This window comes from Molothrus aeneus, chromosome 3, assembly GCF_037042795.1.
Source record: "Molothrus aeneus isolate 106 chromosome 3, BPBGC_Maene_1.0, whole genome shotgun sequence".
NCBI lineage: Eukaryota > Metazoa > Chordata > Aves > Passeriformes > Icteridae > Molothrus > Molothrus aeneus.
The window spans coordinates 31,592,397-31,616,489 of record NC_089648.1 but is presented as its reverse complement, the minus strand read 5'-3'; the positions used below and the strand labels follow the sequence as shown (position 1 = coordinate 31,616,489).

Genomic DNA, 24,093 nt, shown 5'->3' with positions numbered 1-24,093 from the left:
ACTACAGGCCCTTCATAAGACATCCTGCACAGACAGTTACTCTAGGACAAATGGAAAACAAGATGGGCATGAACCAGCTCCAAAATGTAGAGCAGTACCACACACACAGGATAACAACCAAGCCTTCTGGAGCTAATGATTGCTGATGCTCACTGCAGTGTCCCCTATGGACAATGGGGTTCATTCACAAAGGGTTCAGTCTTATCCACCATGAATAGCTGATTATAAACTCCCAACAAAAAAAATATTACGTTTTCAAATGCATTTTTTTCTGTTTTCCAGAAGAAAAGCATCACTGTAGGGTTCCCAAGGAAAAAACAGACTACTGTAGGAGAATGAAAGGATTTTAATATTTCCTGGAATTACTTTTATAAAGTCAGAAATCAAGGCAGAGTAAACAAGAAAGATATATCCTGGACTCAGGAGCTTTTTGAAAAAATATGTTTCAAAGATACTAAAACCCAAAAACTTCATAGGTCAATTTAGAACTTCTACAGTCTTTTTCTTTCCCAAGGGCATGCTTTCAAGTGAATCCCACTAAACAAAGTCCTTATTTGCAAGTTTCTTTTCTTCTCAGAAAGCACAGTAGCAGTTTGTTGTAAAAGGCAGAGTGTATGAACTCTGCTCAGTTGATAAAAATTCCAGCTCAAGCTGTATTTGAAGATAAAAAAACAATCAACCAGCAAGATATTTTTAGTCAGTCCCTTCTGTTTTTTGAAAAAACCAATGTTTTTTCAAACTGTTCTGAGCCCTTATGATTTCTGTTTCATAATCCACTCTGATATTGATTCTTTCAGGCAGGCACAGAAAAAACTAACCTCAACACATGAAATGACAAGATGGCCCTTTTTGTCCTGAGTGTAACAGGAGAAAAGGTTATTCTCTCATCTCTCCACAGGCTGCATAGCAGCCACCTAAGGCATATCCTTCAACCTTTCTGTACATCCACTTCTTAACACATATAGCATAGCACAATAAAAATTGTTACTTCCCTCCAAGCATTTTTTATCATTTTAGAGATATGGACTTTAAAGTCTGCAAAATATTATAGTTACCAATTCAACTGGGTTTACATTATATGTTTCCCAGGAAAATTTCATTTTTCCCCACTCCATGTCCATGCAACATTTAAAAAATCTTGGGAAGAAATTCTCTAATGGCCTAAGCACAAACTCTTGCTGTAGTAGAGTTGTGGCTACTGATAGGTCCTTTGGCTTTCTCTGGTAGCATCTAAAGATTCTTCAAGAAATTATGAAGAAATATTTATACTCAATGTATTCAAATTGGGCAAAAGAATATTAGCAATAATAGCATTACCAAAGAATTTTTTTATCAATCATGAATCATATAAAATTTTCCAGCAGATAGAAGGGGATACTGAGGAATAAAACAGTTGTTTTCCAGTATTTCTGTTATGTGTTTATAACTTAGAGGTGCCCTCCCACTCTCTCATGCTCAAAAGGAAACCAAGCCATAATAATCCTCCACTGCCACACTTGAAATCACCTTCCCTGGAGAACAGAGGAGGAATAAGGTGCTTTATTATTCATATTCACTGAATCATAAAATGCCTAGAGGCCACAGAAGTAATGGCCCATTGCACCGGTGCCAACTGTCCCTGCTTCAGAGACAAAGCATTGAGATGGCAGGGAGAAGCAGCAAATATTCCTAATATATGATTAAGGTGATTGAGCAGTGAATGGAAAAGGAAGCAGAGAAATCCACATCGCTGAGATTGGAAAAATCTCATAATCTGCCCATACATAACACCCCCCTCTCAAGCCCCTTTCCAGAAACCTTGACCTAAAGCAGGTCAGGTGTCTGCATTTCATCTACTTTTACATAAATAGGAATAAATCTTGATACAGTGGGCTGTGGCAATGTTTAAAAGGATCTTTACAAAGGTTCTGAAGTGCAAGACAACAGTCAGGAGATCATAAGCATCACTACTAAATCCTGGCTGCAAATGGCATATCCTGGCATTTAGGATTACAGAGGCAAAGACCCTTGTGACAACTGACTAAGGATGGAAAACAATGAAAAGCCAGTAACATGAGAACTAGATTTTTCCCTCCAAAGCACTTAGCTGCATGAAAACAACTTGATCCCTCATTCAGCATTTACATCTAAAAGTAAAAAAAATTAGATAAGCTTTAGGACACACTCTGATGCTCTTGTAATTTCTCAAAGAAGCGTGGTGGCCAGGAACTTTTTGCTGCATTGCTCTCTTAAGTCACTTGAATACTGTCCTGTTATATTATTTACTGGACAGGACAAAACAATATTATTTTTGGTTTACATTACTTCAAAGTAAAAGTATTAGAAATCTCAACAAGCGTGCAAACTAAACCTCAGTTAAACCTACCTAGCATTGCAAGACTCCTCAAAATGACTTCTGTAGAAACTGGTCCAAATGCAGACAAAGCTTCCTGAGTGCAATTTTCCTGTCAGTCCTGTCTCTGATCACTGCCATGATGTATTGGAATCACACAATTACAAATCATGTCACATCCTTTTCTACCTCCTGCACGCTGGCAACAAACTTCACACGAATTCTTCAGGGATCAGAGAGACTGATCAATTAAGCACTGATAGTATCTCATTACATTTTCTTGTGATGCGCTCTCTATAATTTCTTTAATAGCACTTGAATTAATTTTCCATTTTCTATGTGGCACTTCAATAACCAAGAAAATATACAAGAATAAAACAGAGATGACTGTGTTTATGATTTGTGTTTAAATCCAGCTACATTGCCTAGCTCCAGCAGCCTGAAACCTGTCAGGAAGGAAAGCAATAATAAACCATATCTGTCATCTATTTTTTACAGGAAAGAGTATATCACTATGTGCTTTAAAAAAGTGGGTTTTTTTTTTTTAAACCAGGCCTAAACTCTGCTTTTATCAATAGCCCTGATGTAAAGAACGGGCAGGATTGACATTAAGGTGTTATATAATTATCCAGTGACACTGAGCATGCAGCCACAGCAAAGTCAGGGAAGCAGAAGTGATTTCATCAAGCAGAGCTTCCACTTTTAATTCTTTTTCTGCCCTTCTCACTAGCCTTTACATAAATTTAGGCAAATATTTAATATACACTTATACATGCCACTTTCCCAAGTTAAAAAAGCATCATTTTGAAGTAAAGCTTGACAGATGCATGTATTTGGTTCAAAGAGCTCTCACAATAGAAACATTTCATTTGCACACCAACACACACAGCTGTGACCTTGGACTGGTTGCACCACAGTCGCTTGACACTCATGTCTACCAGTCATACCTGAGACTTTCCTGGTGTACAGAACCCAAATCCTCAGATACCTGAATGACAGATGTGATCGTAACTTCAGTGCTCTCATACAAGGAGGAGCTACAGATCCTTACGCTCAGGTTTGCTAGTAACATTAGCCACAATGAGTACACAACCAACTTCTTGGAAGATGAAAGCTCATTACCATTCCTTTAACCTTTGGAGCAGCTCTGGATTCTATGCGAGAGGTTATGTGGAAGTGAAAGGTGAAGTGCAATTTTATTTCTTCTCAGAGAAGTTTGCAGACTGAAAAGATGTTTTCACTAGCTCAGAGGGGCTTTTTCTCACCCTTGTACAGATGAAATTCTTCCTTTTACTTCATAAAACACATCTTGACGCATTCAAAGTTCAAAAGAAGCTGGACAATCAGGTTTCTGCATTCATTTGTCAAGCGCAGTTCCAACAGACTCTTCAGAGCAGGGTGAGACAAGAAGAGCATGGAGAAAAAAAAGCTTCCCCATTCACCAACCCAAAGGGGAAGTGGAGGCCACTCTGAGTGTAAGATGCCACATTTGCTCCCATCACCACAGCTGTTGTCACACTCTGGCTGATCAGATCTTACAGGGCTGATGTTGCTCTCAGTCTTTTCTGTATTACACCAATGCAGCCATGTCAGCTGCAAAGCCATTATCCTGGAGTGAGACAGAAGAGGGTCTGGTCCCAAATGTATTCTATCTGACAACACCCACCTCTCAAGTCCTCAGTGCCCTGGAATGTAATTAGAGAACCAACCACTTTAACTCAAATCTACTGAATTAAAGAGAACTGGCCCAAAAGAGAAGTTGATGCCCCTCTCTGATGCCATTTCAGAAGCACTTTAGAGAAAAGAAAACACGGTTTTACATGAGAGCTCTGTGGAATCACATTTCAGAGTTACACAAGTCTCCAGCCATGCTTTCCTTACTTCCCATAAGCACGGCATAGTATCAAAGCAAAGGTTTTGTAAGATTATTTTTTGCATAGTAATATACTTCTCCATGTTTAAAGTCTCAAATACTTTTCTAAGAAGAAGTCAAAGAACAGAATTCTACAAAAGGCACAAAAATATGGTGTTTCTAAATCTAATCTTAATGCTATGTCCCATTTGTGTAAAGCAGTGTGAGAAGCAAACATCTTAGTCAATGAGACAGTACATTGATTTGTGGCTTTTTTGAGTGATATCCCTTAGGAATTTAAAGGGAAGCTCCTAAAAATTGCTTTCCAATTCCTTTGTCATCTCCTTCTGATCTCAATTGGAATGAGTTGCCTTTGGTTTAGTACATTTCTTTTTCCTCTCTTTGCAACAGATGCTGAAAAATTAGCAACATACAGGAGTATCACCCACAAGACTGAATCTTTATGCAAAAGTGAAGACCAAAATGTTTCTCAGATTAATGATTCAACCCAAGAGAACTTTTAGAATCTTCACACACTTCAGTAAGGAATTAAAAAAAAGAAAAAAAAAAGTCAAAATAATTCTGAAATGTACAACACTTACATGGAACTCTGGAAATGTTGTGGAAACCTTTGGAAAAGCACTTTTCACTGATCTGTTTATCACAGGCCTCTCTCCAAAACACAGCACCTCTCACCCACTTTCAGAAGAGAGGGACAAAGAGGTCATCTAAGCACTGAGTATCCTCCTCCCAGAGAACCCAGTAATACCTGTGCCAGCAAAATTCAGTGACCATTTCAGAAATTCTAGTCCTTACCTATATATTGTATAAACTTAAAAAAGCCTTCTCCACAGATCATAAGATATCAAATACCTTATTCTATACAGCAATTTATATCTGGCTCTTTTTTTATCCTAATATCATAAAGTAGGGAACTTTTTATTGCCCATAATCCTTTTATGAATTTTCCTAAGCTTTTGGCCTCAATACTTTTTCTAATAAGTTCCAAAAAACTGTACATTGCATAAAAAGTGTATTTCCCTTTACTTCCAAATTGGCTGTAGTAGCTCTCTATGTTCTCTGTGTTCTCAAACTATGAAATAAAGCAGAAGCTAACCATTTTTCTCTCTAGTTCTGTGCCACCTTGTTTACATCATCGGAAATAAAAGGACAATTTTGCCTTGATGTATCAGTTTGTCTTCCCCCTTCTCTATCCCATCTCTACATCAGTTTTCTCACTGCTGAAACACCTCCTCTCAGTTTCTATTTTTTTCAATTAATGCAAGCAATCAGCACAGTTATTATTTAAGAAATGAAACTAGTCTCACATGGACAAAATCCTTTAGCTACAAGCAGGGAAGGAAACCAAGACTACAAATCCTCACTAATTGTGATCTTCTGGCTTTTGCTAATTTGCAGGATTAACTCACTCCTATAATAGTCCAGATTTCTTCCTCACATCACAATTGAGTCACGGGGTTTTCATATTCACAGGATAAGCCTATTTAGCTCTTTTCAATCCATGGGATACCCTTTACCTCTTTCTTCCCTTGGTCACCCCAGCATCATGAAGGGGAAAAGTAATGATTCTAAGGTCATTAAGCCATGCACAAAAATGCCGTAAGAGATCAAATCATGCCAGAGTAATGCAAAAAAATAAACCTCACCTACAGTTCACATAGACTCCAGTTTCCCGCCTTGACGATATTAGAAAAGCAGTATACAACTGGGCTGTTAGTTGAAGGGGTAGACAGGAGGAATGAAATACAAATAGCCAACTCCAGTAATATACAAATTGGATGATCAAACAATCATGGCAAAATGTCAACTGATGACATACACTGACTTTAGTGGGGTCATATCTAATTATTGGTGACTTGGTTTAAAAAGGCTTTTAGCCAGGGAAAGCTACTTCAGAGATAACAACTAATGCATGGGGGAAGAGGGCAATGGAGATAATCAAGCAAGGATATAATTTCAGTGCCAATGAGTTTGTTTGACAATCTGTTTCTTGGCCCAGTCAAACAATCTTTGTAAATAAAATTCTTGCACTTTCAGTGTATAGTCTGATTATGAAGTCACTTTGTTAAGAGTCCAGGTCACAGAATGAAGAAAAAAAAAATCAGTGCAGAATTTGCACACATCTGCTCATTATCATCATTCAGGAGCTCACAGTAATAGGAACAAAAAGGTTTTTACTGCATTCAGGGAGCCATCATAGTCAAACATGGATCTCATACACATGGTGACTGAACTGCTTTTGAAACATAAGCCATCCCAGATATTCTGGACCAAAGCCTAACAGCACAAAGGCGAAATACCTCCTGCATTTGGTATCTCAGGGAATTGTGTGTGGTTGCAGAAGAACACAATAATAGAAAGGTCAGTATACAAATCTGGTTTTTTGTTGTTGCTAAGATGCTTTGGTAAAATAGGTCTGGCTCTAGGAAGCATGGAATAATTACAGAAGACACCTGTTGGTCTGCAAATGGAACAAGTAACTTGATTTCTGTACCTTACATTATATCCTTTAGAAGCTACTTAAATTACCCTGGCACCAATGTAGCAATCATTAACATTTTATCTTCATTCTGCTGAACACTAAGAAGCACTAGAAGCAGCAGCAAACAGAAGATAAATAAATTATACAGCAAAGGCTTGGAAAAAACTTGGAATCAAAATCCTAGATGGCAATACCTCCTGCACAGGCATTGGTTCTCTATCTTGCACCCAAATCCAGTCATTACCAGTTTCTTTTTAAAAGCCTGGGCCTGAATGAATTGATGTGTTATATGACAGCCATGACCTAAGTAAACTCCAAACAAATCATTCATCACAGCAAAGCTCCAGAAGAAGCTGGTGCATTCTCAGAGAACCGTTCTTCTAAACACATGTTATACATAAAGAGGTAACAGAAAGCAATATTGTAGGCTTTCATCAATTGTACACAAACAAAGCCTTTTATAATTTTGAATAGGTTTGAGGTCATTATGCCTGGAGCCAAGAGGCTCTCAGTAGTTTAAGATCCAATTTTCCAAACTTTTGGTCAAAAGAGTCTTTTTAAGTGCAGGGGAGAAAGGAACACTTTTTCTGTGAATATGTTCTGGTCACAATGCCCCTACTCAAATCCTCACGTGCACTGTTTTGTTGCTTACAAAAAGCAAACTTCACAGCCTCCAGGTCAGGAGCAGGAGGTGCTCACCACATCAGCCTCCACATTTTCTGTTACCCATCATTCCCTTTTATGGTCTAAATTGGACCTGGAACTGTTGACTTTCTCCAGTTCTTCGGCTCATTCTGACCTTCCTGTCACTCAAATCTACCAAACACACTCTGCTAAATTTCCTTTTGTTTGCCTTTTGAAATTATCTACTTGAAGAAATGAAAGATTCTTGTGCAGATCCAGGAGGGCAACTAGAAGACAAGGAAATGACTACTGTTTTATGTTCTTGGGCTACCACCATAATGAAGTTAATACCATGCTGTTGGTTTAAATGCACACCAACATGAGAGCCAAGCAGGTAATTTAACATTTTAGTAAAAACTGGAGGGATTTGACTCTAGAAAAAGTGCAACCAGCTTAATCTAGTCACTATTATCAACTCCTTACCCTTTGAAAGCAAACCCTGAATCAGTCTGAACTCCTAAGGATTCAAATCTTATTCTTTAATGTGGTGTTTTTGTTTTAGCTACTTTATCAGCTTGTGATAATAAAGTATTCAAAGTGTTATGCATTAAAATTAATATTGCATTCTCTATGAAAATGACAAGAAGCAATAATTTCATGAAGGAATTTGGACTTTTCATTCCTACATTAGCACCCCAGGCCCAGAGGGTTTTTTTCTCTTTGGAAGTGTTCAGTAATCACTGGTAACTAACAAAAGTGTACTTAACACTGTGGTATCCTGTAATTCACACCAGCAGCTGCACAAATAATTACAGCCCTTCTCAGGTAAAACCTCAACAATTTAAAAGAGTTTTCTCTGAGCAAGGAAGGACTGAAATCCCTCTGAAAGGTAGGGAGATCCACAGAACTCTTTACAAGGGTCAAAAGAGTCGGATCCATGAGGCATACATACAAACGCTACCTGCTGACCAGCACAGAAAAAGAACTATTTTCAGACAATCAAATTCTGCCAAATTTTGGCTGGTGTTTTTCTACATGTATTAAACAGAAAGAGGTCAGTTTTACCCTGACCATGTCAGCATTCCTGTTTCCAGAGAAGGGTTGTAATGGGCCACACTCTTTGTTTGAGACCAATCAATTCCATTTCCCTGCCTCTGATTCCCTATTTTGCAAAAGTACCTACCACCAAAATTTGATTCAGTCCCCTTTGGGTCAGGCCTAGGGGACATCACAGATCTTTAGAACCAGATTTTTGTTTCTGTTTCAAGGAGTGCATAAATATGGAAGAATATAAAACAGGGGCAGGGGGGACTAATGGGGTCATCTACACTATCTCCCAGTCTCCAGGTGGGATCAGTTTTGCCTAAAAAATTCTTAGCAGCTCTTCCTCTGATGTTCTTAGGAGACTCCATTCACTAGCTCCAATAATGCATCCATGAAATAAATTACTAGAAAGTTTTTAGATCTGACATGCATTGCCAGTTAAATCTGGTACACTTTCAATTTGTTTTTCAGATTTTAAACATATAATACATTACTAAAGTTGGTAATGAATAAATTCCGATTTCTTTTTCTTAGTCCTCATTGGAAAGTGCTCTTTCTGCAAAATTTATTGAATAGTGGAATTTAAGACTTGTCCTAAACTACTGCAGCAGTTGAGCTTTACAATATCACAACACTCCCTTTTATATTCATTTATTTTTATTGTTTTTCTACTGGAACTCAAACAAAAATAGTAATTAACTGCTATATCAAGGTTCTAATTTTAGGCAGGCTGGAAGGGAAGACACTAAAAAAGGAGTAACATCCTGCAACTAAAAGCTGTAGGAATACTTTTTGGTGCTTAAAATTGAAGTGAATCAATTCTGAGCCACAGAACATCACTTTCAAACTAATGTTTTCTCTTTTTTTTCATTATACTTTAAGGAAGACATCACAATCTGTTTTCAAGGTACTCAACCATTTCTTTCAAGTTATCTAGACTGTCTAACAAATGCTGATTTACAATGGGAGATGTCTACCACAGGTGCCATTAAGTCTAGAGCCATGAGACTGACTTCTCCCTGGACATCTATTTAACAAGATTATGATGTGGAAGGGTACTGCTCTTCCCTGTGTGAAGTGCAAGACATTTTATCCCAAGAAATTATTTTCTACTCCTCTTAGCTAACACAAAATGAAGTTTTTCTAATCACTATTCTTAAGGGAAGGCAAGAAAACTTAATTAATATACAGACATTCACAAGTAAGTAGGCTAGCACCACTTTTTTTAATTCACCTCCAAATCAAGAAGGGTTCTAATTAAGATGAGATAACAGATCCATCTTCCTCATCCTCTTCCCCAGCAGATCTTTGCAACTGTAGGTGCATAACAAAAATGTATCTATGTGGGACAGAGATCTAAAATGTTTTGAAAATGTGTAGCAAGTAAGATTGGTTTCTGCACACAAAAGCAGAATAAAATCTTGCATCTTACTAATATTTGAAATAACAAACAAATTACTTTTCAAAGTTTTTCTTCTTACTCAACTAATTCCCACTCTAACACAGATACTATGTAAACAAACACTAAAATCCTTTTAGCATGCTTAAGGAAAAAATCTATCATTATTATTTCTCAGCTGGAGAATTAAATGTGGCAACTTGAGTACAGTGAGAATTTTAACATTTGAGAATAGAATCTTAAAGGAAAATATGAAATTTACAATCAACATATTCTAACACAGACCAGCCTTGCTAGGCTCGTTGGGGATTTTTTTTTGGTTCATAATTTTTTGTTTATTTTGCTGTTAGTTGGGGCTTTTGGTTGGTCTTGTGTTGGCTTTGGGGTTTTTTTGGCTGAGAAGTATCTTGAGAGCAGGCAATCTTTTCTATTTCAAGGTTATTGAAAATCAAGGGTAGGGAAGAGTCCTGAATTTAATTGGACCCAAACTACAGAATCAGTCTAGACAATTCTGAATATTTGATTTGTCTTAGTGAATATTTTTAAGACAAAATTAATCATCAAGGAAATTCAAACATTAGAAAAAATAAATAAAACCCACATTTTCACAGAACATGAACCTAAAAGATTGTGAATGCAGTAAAATGGAAATAATTTTCCCAATACAAATAACAGTTACTCAGATTTGTTAAAGTGCATTCTTTGTTTAGGTTTTTTTTTTTCTCTTAGCTGAAACATAGATCACTTGGGGTTTTTTTAGATCAAAACTATAATCACATACTGACCTACCCAAAAATGATTCAGGTTCAGTAGAGCATAAATCCACAAAAGCATAAAGTCACATATTTTCCAGATAAAATAACTGTACTTCATTTCTGGTTTTACCCAGTTTGCTTTGGTGCATGACAATATCTTAATGCTTATGAATAACATCGCTTTTTTTCTGGCTATAATATCAGTTAGTCATACTAATAAAAGTTAAATATTAATTTAGGGATCTACCTTGCAATATGCTCATAATTTAGTAGAAAGACCAACTTCCAAAGTTATTTACGTGCCCAAGGAAGCTAACTGGGACATTTGTGAGAACATTTGTGAGACATTTTGTGTGAAGAACAGGCGTATGTCACAATCTGCAAGTGCTTGGGTACTCTCAAAATCCCCCCAGCTGCAGTTAGGCGTGTCAGGAAGCCCACCTCCTGTCACACAAAAAAAGCTTCTTCTGTGCCCTCTGGTGTGGATGGGTTCTACAGGTACTTACAGGTATGGTGTGCTAGAAAACAACAGACCAAAGAGGAGGAAAAGAACATGCTGAAAAGTACATGAAAACCTCCCAGAACTGCTAGGATCTGGAGATTACTGGACCCATTGAACCCACTGGCATTAAGAATGTAGGCAACTTAAAGCATGTCAGAGAAGTTAGTGCCTGCTCTATGTACCCAAATGATCACATACACAGAGGATGGAATAAAAGATCATCCGGATCCTTCCTGAATACCAGCTCAGAAATTACTGGTGCACTACTCTTGGGAGTAACCAAATGTGGCTGGCTCCCAGCTCTTGCTCTGAGTATCTTGAGCGAAAGTGAGTGAGGACTGTTGAGCAAATAATTGAAAATACTGTATGATTAGTTCTCTGCCGTTAAAAACAACAGCTTGGTTCTGCTATCAGTAAAAGCTGAATTCATAGAAGATATTCTCTTTAATACTGTTTTTGATCTGTGTCTCCCCCAGCTCAATCCTCTATCAGTGATTTACAGCACTCCCTGTGCTAGTGCTCACTTACACAGGTGGCTCAACTCCTACCCCAAAGGAGCAAACAGTGTTAGTATGCCCCTGCCAGCCTAGAGGGAAGGGAACAAGTATGTTCTGTTACTTGAAAATACTTACTTGGTACGGGTAGAGAGTGACTCCATTCGTCCTTGACAAAGACCAGGTGCCATCAAGGTACTGGTGGGCCTGAATAGCCACCGAGTTGAGAACATTACCATTGCTGGGGCTGGTGGCCATTTGAAAGCTGACCTTGGCTTGGTGTCCAGGAGAGCCATTTTTTTTCTCCACCCCATTTCCAATTCCTAGACTGTTGGGTTTTCCACTGTGTTTGTTGGCCACAAAGCCTGTGTAGTTGGATGGAGCGTAAGGAGCAGGCACATACGCCCAGTCCCTGGGCTGCAGGCTGCCCATGTGCCGGGGGCTCACCAGCGTGGGGACGTTGGAGAGAGGCGGGGGAGAGCCTGGTGAGGCATCGTAGTGTTCTGAGTTGGCAGCTTGCTCCAAGGTCAGCACCATCTGAATGGCCTCTTGCTTCAGCTGGTTCAGGTGTGTGGCACAAACATCACATCTGTTGTCCTTCTCATTCCACGCCTTACGAATGGTATTGGGAACTTGGAGCTTCTCGTGAATCACCGAAGAGAAACCTGGGTCCTAAAAATCAAACAGAGAAGGGTAAGGGGGGACAGGAGAGAAATGTTTAACCACAGTCACCACAGTGAAACATTATAACTTCATTTCAAAAGCAAATTTATGAGATAAGCTTAGAATGCAAACAAAGGCCATTAGATATAGTCAACATATGCCAGCAGCAGAGCTGAACAAAATTGAGAAACTGGATTGTGTTGGAAAGGAAAAATTCTTTTACTGATAAGTGGCAAATATTATAAATCCACTGCAAGCTTCAATGCATGGCAGAGAAAAGGAATTAACCTGCTTCACACCACTGCACCTAATTTCTGGCTTGAATGAAATCTGCTCTTAGTTACATAGGTGAGATTAAGAGCAACTCCACTATAGCCAGTGGACTTGTTGCAAGGTTCACAAATCCATCTACTCATCAACCTCAGCTTTTGGTATTCAGAATACCCAGGAAATACTCTGCAACATAAATTTAACACTTCAAAGACAGCAAAAAAAAAAAATAAAAAGTACCACCACTCTCTCAAAAATGCTTTTTAGAATTCAAAACAGATAGATAGCTGATCAAATCATTTACCAAGAACATACTTTCCAGCCAAAAAAAAAAAAATAACCTCTTTGTTAATGAAAGTTCTAGCACTATTTCGGGTATCTACTGATAACATCAAAGTAAAAATTTTCTTTAAAAAATACAACATGTATAGAGTTAATAATCTGTAAAGAATTATTTTCTTATCCAAAAGCATAGTTCTGATGCAAAACCACATAATCAGGTTTAAACCTCTTGTCTCACAGCCTTACCTCGTGGGTAGATATTTGAACATCAGTGGTGCTGCCCACAGGGCAACATGAACCCTGGTCTGACTGCCATCACTGAAGTGCAAATTGGGAAGCCAAACAGCAATATTAAAGCAGGCTTGTCACCAAATTGGGCTGGTTCTTACAGCATCACACAGTTTTAGAAACAGCAATGATGTGTTCACAGAGCAAAAAGTGACAGTTATTTGATGGAAATATTTCTTGGAATTTTCACACCACATTCCTGTGGTTTTACAGATCAGGCAGGACAGATTTCACCTGCCCCTCCCTAATTTTTAGAGACTTACTGGTGGATTTTTTTTTATGAGTAGTCAAAAAGTTTTTAAATCAAGAGTATCAGAATCTTTTTCTCTTCATCTTTGTGGCTTTAACAGCTTTAGCAGCAAAATCAGAGAGTGCATGTCTGTGTAAGGGAAAACAACCCACAAATAGACAGCACTCTTATCAAGTAATTAAGTAATTTGATGAACCCCATGCATTGAGATAGACAAATTTCATGTCTTGATAGTTTGGCTGTGCTGGGAAAGTGGATAGGGGGTATAATATAAGGAGGGAGAGAATTCATTGGTAGAGGGTCATATTCATTATGATCCGTCTTTATTATAGACTCAAGCATTTTATTTTCACTGTTTAACTACCGTGAACAGCTCCTCAGCATGCAGTGATTAATTGATTCATAAATCACAGAGCCTCCTTATGCACAGCAGCAAAAGAGCAGTTCCAGCCACAGAAGCCCAGGAGAGTCATATAAGCTGATGGGAAACAACAGGAGGCTGAGGTCTGATCAAGCCTCAAGCTGGTCATTTCTATTCCACACACAAAGGGGGTCAGAGCATCAAAGTGTGTCAGGAAGGCAGGAACTGGATTCTGCACCAACCCTTCCCCATTAACCTTCAGGAAAGGGACCAGTGGAAATCAGGGGGAAAAAACAGGATGCAAAAGATGTCAAATCACATTTTCCATCCCAGACTATAACTAGGTCAACAGATCACATCAGATATAGGCATCCAGTCCATGATGCCAGGTGTGCCAGGAAATGACTCTCTGTTTTCCCCATAATGAGCTAGACAAAGCTGCCTATATAGCTGAAGTGAGGTATGAGTCTTCTTTTCAGGCTGCTCCACATCAGTGCAAGAAAAATCCTTGCCAGCTCTTCCTTCAGCTAGCAAGTGCCACAGAGGTGGTTGCTGTTCTTTGAAAGTTAACTTCCCCAAAGCAACTGGGCATGGCCCCAGGTAATTATATACAACATTCAGATCCAGCAGCAGTTGGAACATGGAAATTTCTAGATACTGTGATAAATATTCCAAGGAAATAAAGCCTTCTCTAACATAAGCAAATGTCAGCATGATATAAATATTCAAGTAGCACACCAACTTTAAAGAGTGCTGGACAGCAGTGAATTCAGCTTCATCTCAGTGTTAAAACAAACATCAGATCATTCTGTGATACAACAATAAACACAGAGAGAGAGGGAAGGAGAGAAGAAGGCAGACTGTTCCTCCTCAGGAGCAGAAAGAAGAAACAGGCACAACCTGAATTGATTACTCCCAAGATTGTCCCTACTAATCTATCATAATCTACTAGATGGATAGCTCAATACTGGATCCAAACCTGGGATATGAAACAGAAAAGTCTATGGGACAGCAAATGAATTTGGATAAACTCAGCTTCCAGAAGGACATTAGTCACAGTTTGTTCTCAAAACAAAACTGATAGAGTCTAGAGAGTTTACTTCCTTATTCTGCACTAGGCAGCTCTACTATAATTTCACAGAAGTGGCTGACAGCCTTACAAAATATCTAGCAGGGAAGAGGCCACAGCTGAACAACCCCTATACCCTTGCTCGAAGAGCAGACACACTACACTTGCTGTTTCAGTATTTCATCTGCAAACAATCATCTGCACACATTCCCCCAGGAATCCTTATCAGTTCAATATCTGGTCCCATACAAAAGTGATGGGCAAGCCTCACTGGATAAGCACTTTGAGCCAGCTGCACAGAGCAGCAGGAGCTGAAAAAGGTTACAGTCTCCAGTGAAACATGTGAGGTCTAAGAAACTCCACACTCCCTGGCACAGGAGCAGATTTGCTCCTGAAATCTGAGGTTGACACTGAAAATACCATTTATATTTTGGCACTCATTTCCAGTCCTGATGGAACAAAGCATAGTGACACTGAAAACTGAAACAGAACTTTAAAAATCACAAGAGAGTTTGCTTTGAGTTCAGGGCAAAGGTTCATGATGGTTTCTCTTCTGGCTGCAATGTTGGGTTCACCCAACTTTAGTATAAACAGCATTACTGTAAACTCCTATTCCTATAATAAACAAATGAAGGCATGTAAGAGGTCTGAAAGCTTCAGGAGATCTGCCACAACACAGAGCATTGCATAAATGCACGAGGCAAGCAGCAAGCTAAACAGAGTGCACACTGAGCTATTATGCAAGAAGCCTTTTCACATTACCTTTGAGTCCTCAAGGTCAAGTAAACACCAAGATAGTGACTAATCTCTCATCTTTGCTCCTGAACTAAAAACCCAGATGGGAAAGAAAGAAGATGGAAGGAAATTTTGTATGTTAGAGACCTATCATAGGTGAACTGAGGAATTCTTGTTATACCCAGTGAAAACATACACAGAGAATGGCCACTAGTTAAGAAATACTGAAGGACACAGCTCAACCAGGGTAAATGCAGTCCTGACTTCATGGGAGAAAAGGAACTGCATGATTACTGTATGACAAGGTAATGCAGAAGATTTCTCCACCTCTTCCATACCCCTTCATAAATCTGCACCTTGTTGTATAGTGTTCAGAGTGTTCTAACTCCATCACTAGGAAAGCAGATGACAAAGAGAATAAATCCTTTCCTTCCTGCCACCCAGCTTAGAGCCCATCTTCCTCAAGAGAGAAAGCAAACAACCACTTCCAGCATGAAGCACCCTCTGTTTCACACATACATTTACACAAAGCTCACAAGGAGACACAATGAAAGCAGGACAAGCTCAGCTTGTGGACACAGAGACAGACAAGAAATAAAATGAACAACCTGCACTTTTACATGTTACAAGGAATCTAGTTGATCATAGATTCATATACAAATACCTCACACACATCCTACTCTTCTGCAAGCACACAGCAGGCAGATACTAACATAGGTTATACTCACTAAGATTTCATACATAACTGTATTTTATTTGGTCAATGACAGCCTATGCAAGTTAGACGTGGTAGCCTTACATCTTTACCTCAGAGAAAAAGCAAATATACAATGGATCTCAAGACCTTCTTGTACAAATTGTGTTCTTCAATACCAATATTACTCATTGCTCTTCACAGAAAGACAAAGCAGTCAATACTAACTAAATCACAGAGGCCAGCTTCTGCTTGAAGATGCTCACAGAAGATTCATGGAGTTCTTTTGTTTCTGAAAGGGTCCATGCAGAAATGACTGCTGGTATGTAATCCATCACACAAGGTAAGGGGGGAGGTAGAGGAAAGCAATGATCAAAGTTCTTCCCAGGAAGGAGTTTTCCAGATTCTCCCACTCCACAGGCCGGGTGTAGAAGGACTAATTGAGAAACCTCAGTAGGAGGGAAGCTTTACCCAGATTAAAAAAACCTATATCTATATTATTCCATGACTGTGCAAACATCTCTGCTCTAAACACAATCCTGTTAGTCAACAGGTGTTCTCTATTTAGGAAAAAAGGAGGAGGGAGGAAAAAAGAAAAAAAAAAAGAAAAAAGAAAAAATCTTCTCCATTCTCCTTTCTCTCTTGAGGGTGTACTTTCCAGCTCAATAAAGAGATTATACTTGTAATTTATTTTTCATAGGCACTTATGTTATTGTCCAAGTGACTTTGCATCCTAACTTAAACATATCCTATCATCTTCTAGGCTACATTTGAGAGATTTTCTGTTTGTAGCATTCCAGAGCCCAAACAGTTGAAAAAAACAGCTCCTCATGATTACAATGGCACCATTTCTGTAAAAGCAAATTAAGTCCAAATATACTGAAGTCAGTGGGAGGTTTTCTTCAAATAAGCATGACAGGATAAACACTATTACTCTAAATTAGCAGCACTGCACCATCAAACTGAGCTGGAAGCTCTTGGATAAAAATCGGTTCACTTCATTCAGTAAAGATTGAATCATCTGAATTATTTCATTTGGGATCTCCGCTAGCACAAGTGGTTGTCTGGTAAGTAAAAGCCAAGGTTGCACATGGGCCAGACCAAGGGGGCAGTAAGTGGCCTCCCTTGTTCTTTGCTCTGTACACAGCAACTGACACCTTCTCTGGGCAAGACCACACTCCCTACCCTCCCTGCCACAGAAGTCACCCCTCACACCCAACATGGCGCCTTCAAATAAGCCATCCATTATCACTCCCAGCTGAGCAAATGAAACCATCTCCTCTACTAGAAAAGAACATATTTCACTCTCTTCCTCCGGAAACTCTCTCTCCTTTCCCTAGCAGCAACATTCCCCACTGTTACTCCATGTTAAGGATGGTAGAGAGAGTAATCATAAGGAAAGCATAGCAGAATAAGAAAAAGCCTTTTTACATTAGCCTGTTTCCAGAAAGCCCTTGTAAAAGCGCTCTCTTACCAACTGCAGTAAAACCTCAGCAGTATTATTATGCCTCACCTCTTTAACTACTGCCATTCTTGTCTGTCAAACTTGAACATTCTGCTGCTGACTTGAGCCTTTCGTTTCAAAAAGGCAGTGAGAGCACACCCAGTACTACAGTCAGTATCTCCAAAACACATCTGGGAGACCAGTTCTTTTCAGAAAGAGGGGGAATTCAAAAATGAAGTCTTAATCCTGTCTGGTGTAACCCTCACAACATTTGTATTTCAAGGTGTTTTTCTTGAGCTGGCACATACAACTGACATTTGGACTTCTATAATTCAACACTTGTCAGTATTAACCAGCCACTCTGCAGCCAGAAAAATGTGTTCATTTGGTTTAGGCAGTTTTCTTATCTGAAAGAGACAGAAAGTCTGAGCAGGGCTCACCTTACAAACTCACAGCAGCAGGAAGCAGAAGACAGAAAACCCTGGGAAAACAGGAGGATTAAAAATGGGACAGAAAAAAGAGGAGAAGAAAAAAAAAAACAAAAAAAAAAAAGTGTTTTCTAATTGCTCCATGGACTGGTTCATGGCTCTGCTGATGGATCAGCACTGACGGACTTACAGCTGTACACATCTGGCACACAGGTGTTTGTGTTAGCATTCAATAGCCAGGCAGCAGCCAGATTTTTAATTGGGTTGGGAAGAAGAGATGAAACAGCAGCAGGAAAATCTAAATACACATTCAGTGGTGCAAATCCAAGTCTTGACCAAAGAGCTCTGCTATGCAGTTGTCTAGAGCTCTGCTACATCTCTAGCCACACCATAATAGGGTCTCCTGGAGGGAAGATTCTTCTACAGTTATGTGGCAGACAAATTCAGCTGTTGCTGAAAGGACAGTATTTGTCAACACCCTTTTGATAGACAAATAATAGAAACAAACTCAGAATTGCAGAAACCTCAACCCTTATACTAGAAAAAGCAGCAGCTCTATTCCTCCTTCTTTGCATTCTGCTTTCCTGACTGGATATGGAAAGATTGCATTTGCTTTCTTAGCCACCAGAGCACACTATGAGCTTGTGTTCAACTGATTGTTCACCTTGATCCCCTAGAACTTCTGTGCATCATTGCTATAAGCTATTTAGTGTCATGCATGGAGCCCAGATGTACTTCAGAAGCATTTTTGCAGGTTTCCAGTCACCTCTCAGAAATCAGTGGCTATTGCTACCTCTTCACACAGCTGAGGTCCAGCCACAAATTTGACCCAGCTATTGTCAGGACTAGAGGCTTTCACGAGCTTACAAACTGTTAGCCTTATTAACCAAATGTTATTCTCCCTCCTCACCATAGTGGCAGATATTATACCTTTTTGCCATAAAATCCCTCGGATGCCATTCACAAAGACATTGTTCTGTGTGGTTGATATCCTTTTACCCACCCTTTCAAGCTCATCTGGGATAAGCATAAAGCATGACTGACCTATGATTACATGGGCCAGACATGCTAAAATACTGGAATAACATTAGTTTTTCTTTGTCTCTTTCAAAACTCTCTATTATTAGAAGCCTTGATGAACATCTAATCACCACATCACTTGAACCTCTTCGAGTAACCAGGCTACAGTAGCAATTCTTGTTCTGGCACATACCCAAATTTTCAAACTTCAGCTTGCTTTTCCTGAGAGGAAAGCATTAGAGATCTTTAACAAATGCCAGCACCGAGCCAATATTGACACAGTAACAGTGACTTCTCAAAAAGCTGTCACACCTGAAGAGGGGTAACTAAATGAGAAAGTCAGGACAGTAATCGTGACACCTATATGCTTACTGTTCCCTTGATTTAAAAGAGGTTTGTGGCAAGCTAAAACCACTTGTAACTGCTTTTTAAACATAAGGATGTTTAATTTTAAGCAAACAATCATTAGAAATATTATTGTGGGGTTTATTCAATGATTTAGCAATCTCAAAAGAACTATTCAATATGTAAAATTTTGTAAACAAATCTATTCAGCTTCAGCACATCTACAATTGACAGGCATGAGAGAACCAAAACCTTTTGCTCCTCTTCAGCTAAATGTTGTATCCTGCTTTTTTAAACCATTTATGCAGTTCACTCTTATGCTTTTCTTGCCTCCCTGAGGAACATTATTATCTTTAAATTGCATGCAAGACCACTGTTTTGGAAGGGAAGAGATAACCAAAATAAAGAAAAAAGTTAATAGATTGATAGATTTCTTGGTGGCTTATACAATGTGTAAAGAACTTTGCCTTTGCAAAATTTCCTTTTCATTTTGGGTTATTGTGTTCTTCTGTTTAATTCACTTGACTTTTGGGAAGAATATTACCATTCTGTCAACTTCACACTGAGGTTCCAATGAGGTGCAGTAAAGCTACCTTTCATTCATCTTGAATATGCTCTCCTCAAGCAACACTCCTTCAGGTTCTCTTTCGCAGTTTCTTTTCTGCTGCTATCAGATTTCTGCCCATCTCAGCTTGACTGGAGAGGAGTTGGGAATGTTAAGGATACAGATTGATTAGAATTTAGAGCATTGCAAGTCTTAGTACAGAACTCACCACGGACAGTTAAAACCTGAAGAGTTGCAGTTTAACAGGGCCATTTGAAATTTACACTTTAAACTGATCTTCTTTCATGTCCTTGAACATGAAAACACCAAACAACCCATGAAATCTTAATCTCAGCAAGTAGAAGTAAATTTCTGCCCACTTTATTCAAATCAGATGGAGCTTATCTGCGTGCCACCTAGGAAACAAGAAAAAAAATATTGTTCCTGACCACTGGGAAAGGAGACGACAACAGTAATGATGAAGCCTCTCCCATGCACATCCACAGTCAGAAGCACATGAAAAACTGAAATGTATTTGCCTCTTCTGTTTCAGCTTCACATTAGATAGATAACATTGCTAAGAATATGTAATTTGGAAATAGGAATGAGTCTCCTCTCTGAACTGGTTCTCAAATTCTTGTACATGCAAAGCATTCCAAGCTGCACACAAGCCTGCTCCTACCACTCAGTGGCAGTCACATCTCACACTAATATTGTTGACTGGGGACTTCCATCAGCTTTTATCTCAACTGAGCTAAACATGCAACTCAATACTCACAGAGCTGTTACACGCCTCCTTTGGAAGTTAGTTCCCTCATGGGAATGCACCCAGGATCAAGCAACTAGGCCTAGAGAAAGCTGGAGGGATCTTGAGATTCTGAGAACTGTCCTAAGATGACTGTACAGTCCTTTAGACTACAGAAGAAAGAGACAAAATACCTACTTGAAGCTGATGGCGAGGATGGAAGGGGATGAAGGAGGGAGAGATAAGAAATCAAGGCAACGACCTTTGAAAGAATTTTTTTCTCCTAATTTCTGACACACGCAATTTGAAGGTCTGTTGATGGGGTAAACAATTGCTGACCTAGAAGGAAGATCACAACTTTCCTATCAATGATTTCTATGCCATCCTGCTTTCCCAAAGGACTTTATGCTACTTTGCTATGTATTTTGGAAGGACAGAAGCTGCATGAGAGCATCCTGTAAGCAACACTGAGGTTTGACACCACCTGTCTGAAACATCCTCCCTGACACATACCAGCCTGCAGTGGGCTGCTGCTCTAAATAGTGGCCACATACAGGTACTGACAGGCACTTGCTCCACCGGCAGCCACATTCCCCTGCTGTCTAGCCATACAGGCTCTCACAGTCTCACTGCCAAATCTTTCCCCTTCAGCAACATTTGGCCTGGTATCAGTATCACCTCCTTCTCACCCCAAGCCATTCACCCACAGAAGAGCGGTTCTGTCCCTCTGCATCAGGACTCTGCAAACTCTCATCATGCCCAAGAACAAACTACCTTTCAGTGACTCAGCCTGTTGGAAATCCCCTTTTTACCTCAGAGAGGGAAAAGCTCCACCATTCTGTTCCTTTCCTGCCAGCAATACAATGGCCATGCTCCCTTCCTGGCTTGCACAGCCTTTTGGAGTCCAGCCTCAGGCTCACCAGGCTTATCAGGTGCACAGCACCCAAACCCTGCAGGTAACCCTCCAACCCTTCTCCTGCCCCTCTGCTGTGACACCCCACCTCACTCTGCACACAAACCCCAACTCAGGTTAATTGACACTATACCCACTACTTTGGGTGTATATATTATTATTTGTTATTTTTTTTATTAGCACTTGGGTTTGTTTTATTGATACTGTGAACTGAGAAAAGAAAAATCCCAGTGCAACCCAGTGAAATTTAATTCCAAGAGTTTTACATACCTCAGTGAGTTATGTTTGCTTGTGAAAGCTCCTCAGCTTTGATGTAATACCAGACAGTAACCAGATATAGTTTTGTATTTATAGTTGTTCCATTACCACAGTTATATTAAGACCTTGTTAATGATCTAGTTATCAAATAGTTTAATTGTGGTTTTGCTTAATTTATTTTGTGCACATGAATAACTACTGTCTGAGATCCCTGGAACACCTAAAATTAGGTTTAACATCAAAAACTTCTCTTTGGAAGTGAAATTCATAAATGTATGTACACCTTTATCACTTCTGATCTCATCATATTGTACAGATTTCTCATATACATCAGTTTAGATATATTGATACCATTTTTATGCTTGCATAAAATATTACAGATATATGAAAACAAACAGAAATGCACCAGAAAAATTAAAATCTACCTTTGAGGGTGTTATTTGCCCCTAACTTCCATGCAGCCAAATCTAAAAGCATTAGAGCAGCCATGAAAGAATATTTACTCCACCTAGGATACAGGGCAAGAGGCAGGAGCACACCTCAGCTTCTCAGCTGGGAATAATTTCATGAGCAAAGTTGTTTTCAGATTTCCACTCCAGTTGCAAGATCAGCTTATATTTTATTAGCACAGTATAAATATTTGCAATATGCCAAGGGGAAGAAAGAGAAAAAAACCCAAAATCCTGAAGAAACTCCTAAAAGTAACAGGACTCTGAACTACTCTCAGGGCAAACTGAGTAACTCTGTCGAGACTCCCTTACAAACAGCATGAGGACACACTGCCATGCACAGGACACCTTTTCTCCAGGCAAAGCTCTTTTCTCCAGCCTTGGGGTAGCTGCACTGTTCAGCCATGCCAACACACACGGCAGAAAGTGTGTTATGACACACAGCCTGTTTTTCTTAAGTCTGATGCAAACATACCTGCTAAATTTCATTACACTATGTCAGTGTGTGACTTTCTACCCAAACTATAAACTCGTGTATACTTCAGCATATGCTTCAGCTCCAATTCAGCAGACTCTGCCTGCGTCTGCTGAGGCAGGAATTGCACAGGTTTTGGTATTTTGTGCCAAGAGGAGGTGATAGAGTCTGGCTTTGAGGGGCTGGTGAGTGCAGGAAGATGTGTGGGGAAGACAAGAAGCTGTGGTCAGGATAGGAGCTGTCAGGCTGCTGAGTGTGTCTTTACATGACAAGAAGAGAGCTCCAACTCCACTCACCATGGCTTTTGCAGAACCTGCATTTGGCTGCTTCTATACCAAATGATCCAGAAGGCACCTACTGCACCAGCACTGACCCAAGCTGACACAGCTGTGTGGTATAAGGTTGCCCTGAGGGAAGGTACCAGCTTGGGTCCAGAGGCTGATGAGCCCATCTTGGCTGCCAGGCTTCTGGTGAGGTGGGTATAGAAGAAGCCTTCATGAAGCCAACCTAAGTAGGTATAGGGTACAATATGATCATGTGGGCCACAGACAGCCCCCTGAGACCACTGCTGCTTCTGAACACTCACAGCCAGAAGCAAGCAACATTTACCACTGTGCTTTTCCAGGCTGGTAAGTGCTCTATTTCAATATATATCTTTACAGACAGATTAGGAGAGCTTTGGAGTACAGCTAATAACCTCCTGTTGTTGTCACCTGTTAAAAAATAACAACACAAACTAAAAAAGAAGGCATTGTTTCAGTGAAGAACTACTGGGTTTGTTCAAAATTACTCACACTGTGAAACCCCAGGCTGCCACAGCCTGTATCCCCATCCTCTGCACCCTCACAAAGTCCCAAGCAATTCAAATGGTGAAGGATGCAACGGGGCTCAGCTGGAAAGAGTTCTCACCAAGGTCTCAATGAAAGCATTCACAGCTGAAGGAGGCCAAGCACCCCCCTCCCCACATCCATTCACTGGGAACAGAAGCCTCAAGCCCTTGCTGAGGGACCACAGGGGACAGGCACATAATGAGCCCTCACTGCCAAAGAGCTCAGTGTTGCTGGCCCCCCTTGACACCGATCTACAAGTGTGGGCTGCAAACATGTCCAACCCATTCCCACCACAGCTCACGCTCTGTCCTGATTAAGCTGACTGCTGACAAGCCCAAGAGGGGATCAGCCTCTTGACTTGTGTGGTCTGATGAAGGCTAAGATTACAAATCTTTTTCCAAATAGTCCCCAAGTGAGCCACACACAAAAACAAAATAGGAGGGGAAAAAACTTCCAGTTGAGGCTGGTAACATTAGCCAGCCTTAAACAAAAATACAGTGTACCTCAAGTTACAGTTTCAGATGA

General features: G+C 39.8%; 1 protein-coding gene across 1 annotated transcript in view; it reads right to left on the bottom strand.

The window, feature by feature from the left end:
• KIF26B (kinesin family member 26B) overlaps window positions 1–24,093 on the bottom strand; it is a 277,322-nt gene that overhangs the window by 179,148 nt on the left and 74,081 nt on the right. Inside the window, exon 3 of the mRNA XM_066546619.1 lies at window positions 11,644–12,177. Coding sequence (XP_066402716.1) covers window positions 11,644–12,177 — 534 coding nt within the window. The remainder of the gene's footprint in view (window positions 1–11,643; window positions 12,178–24,093) is intronic.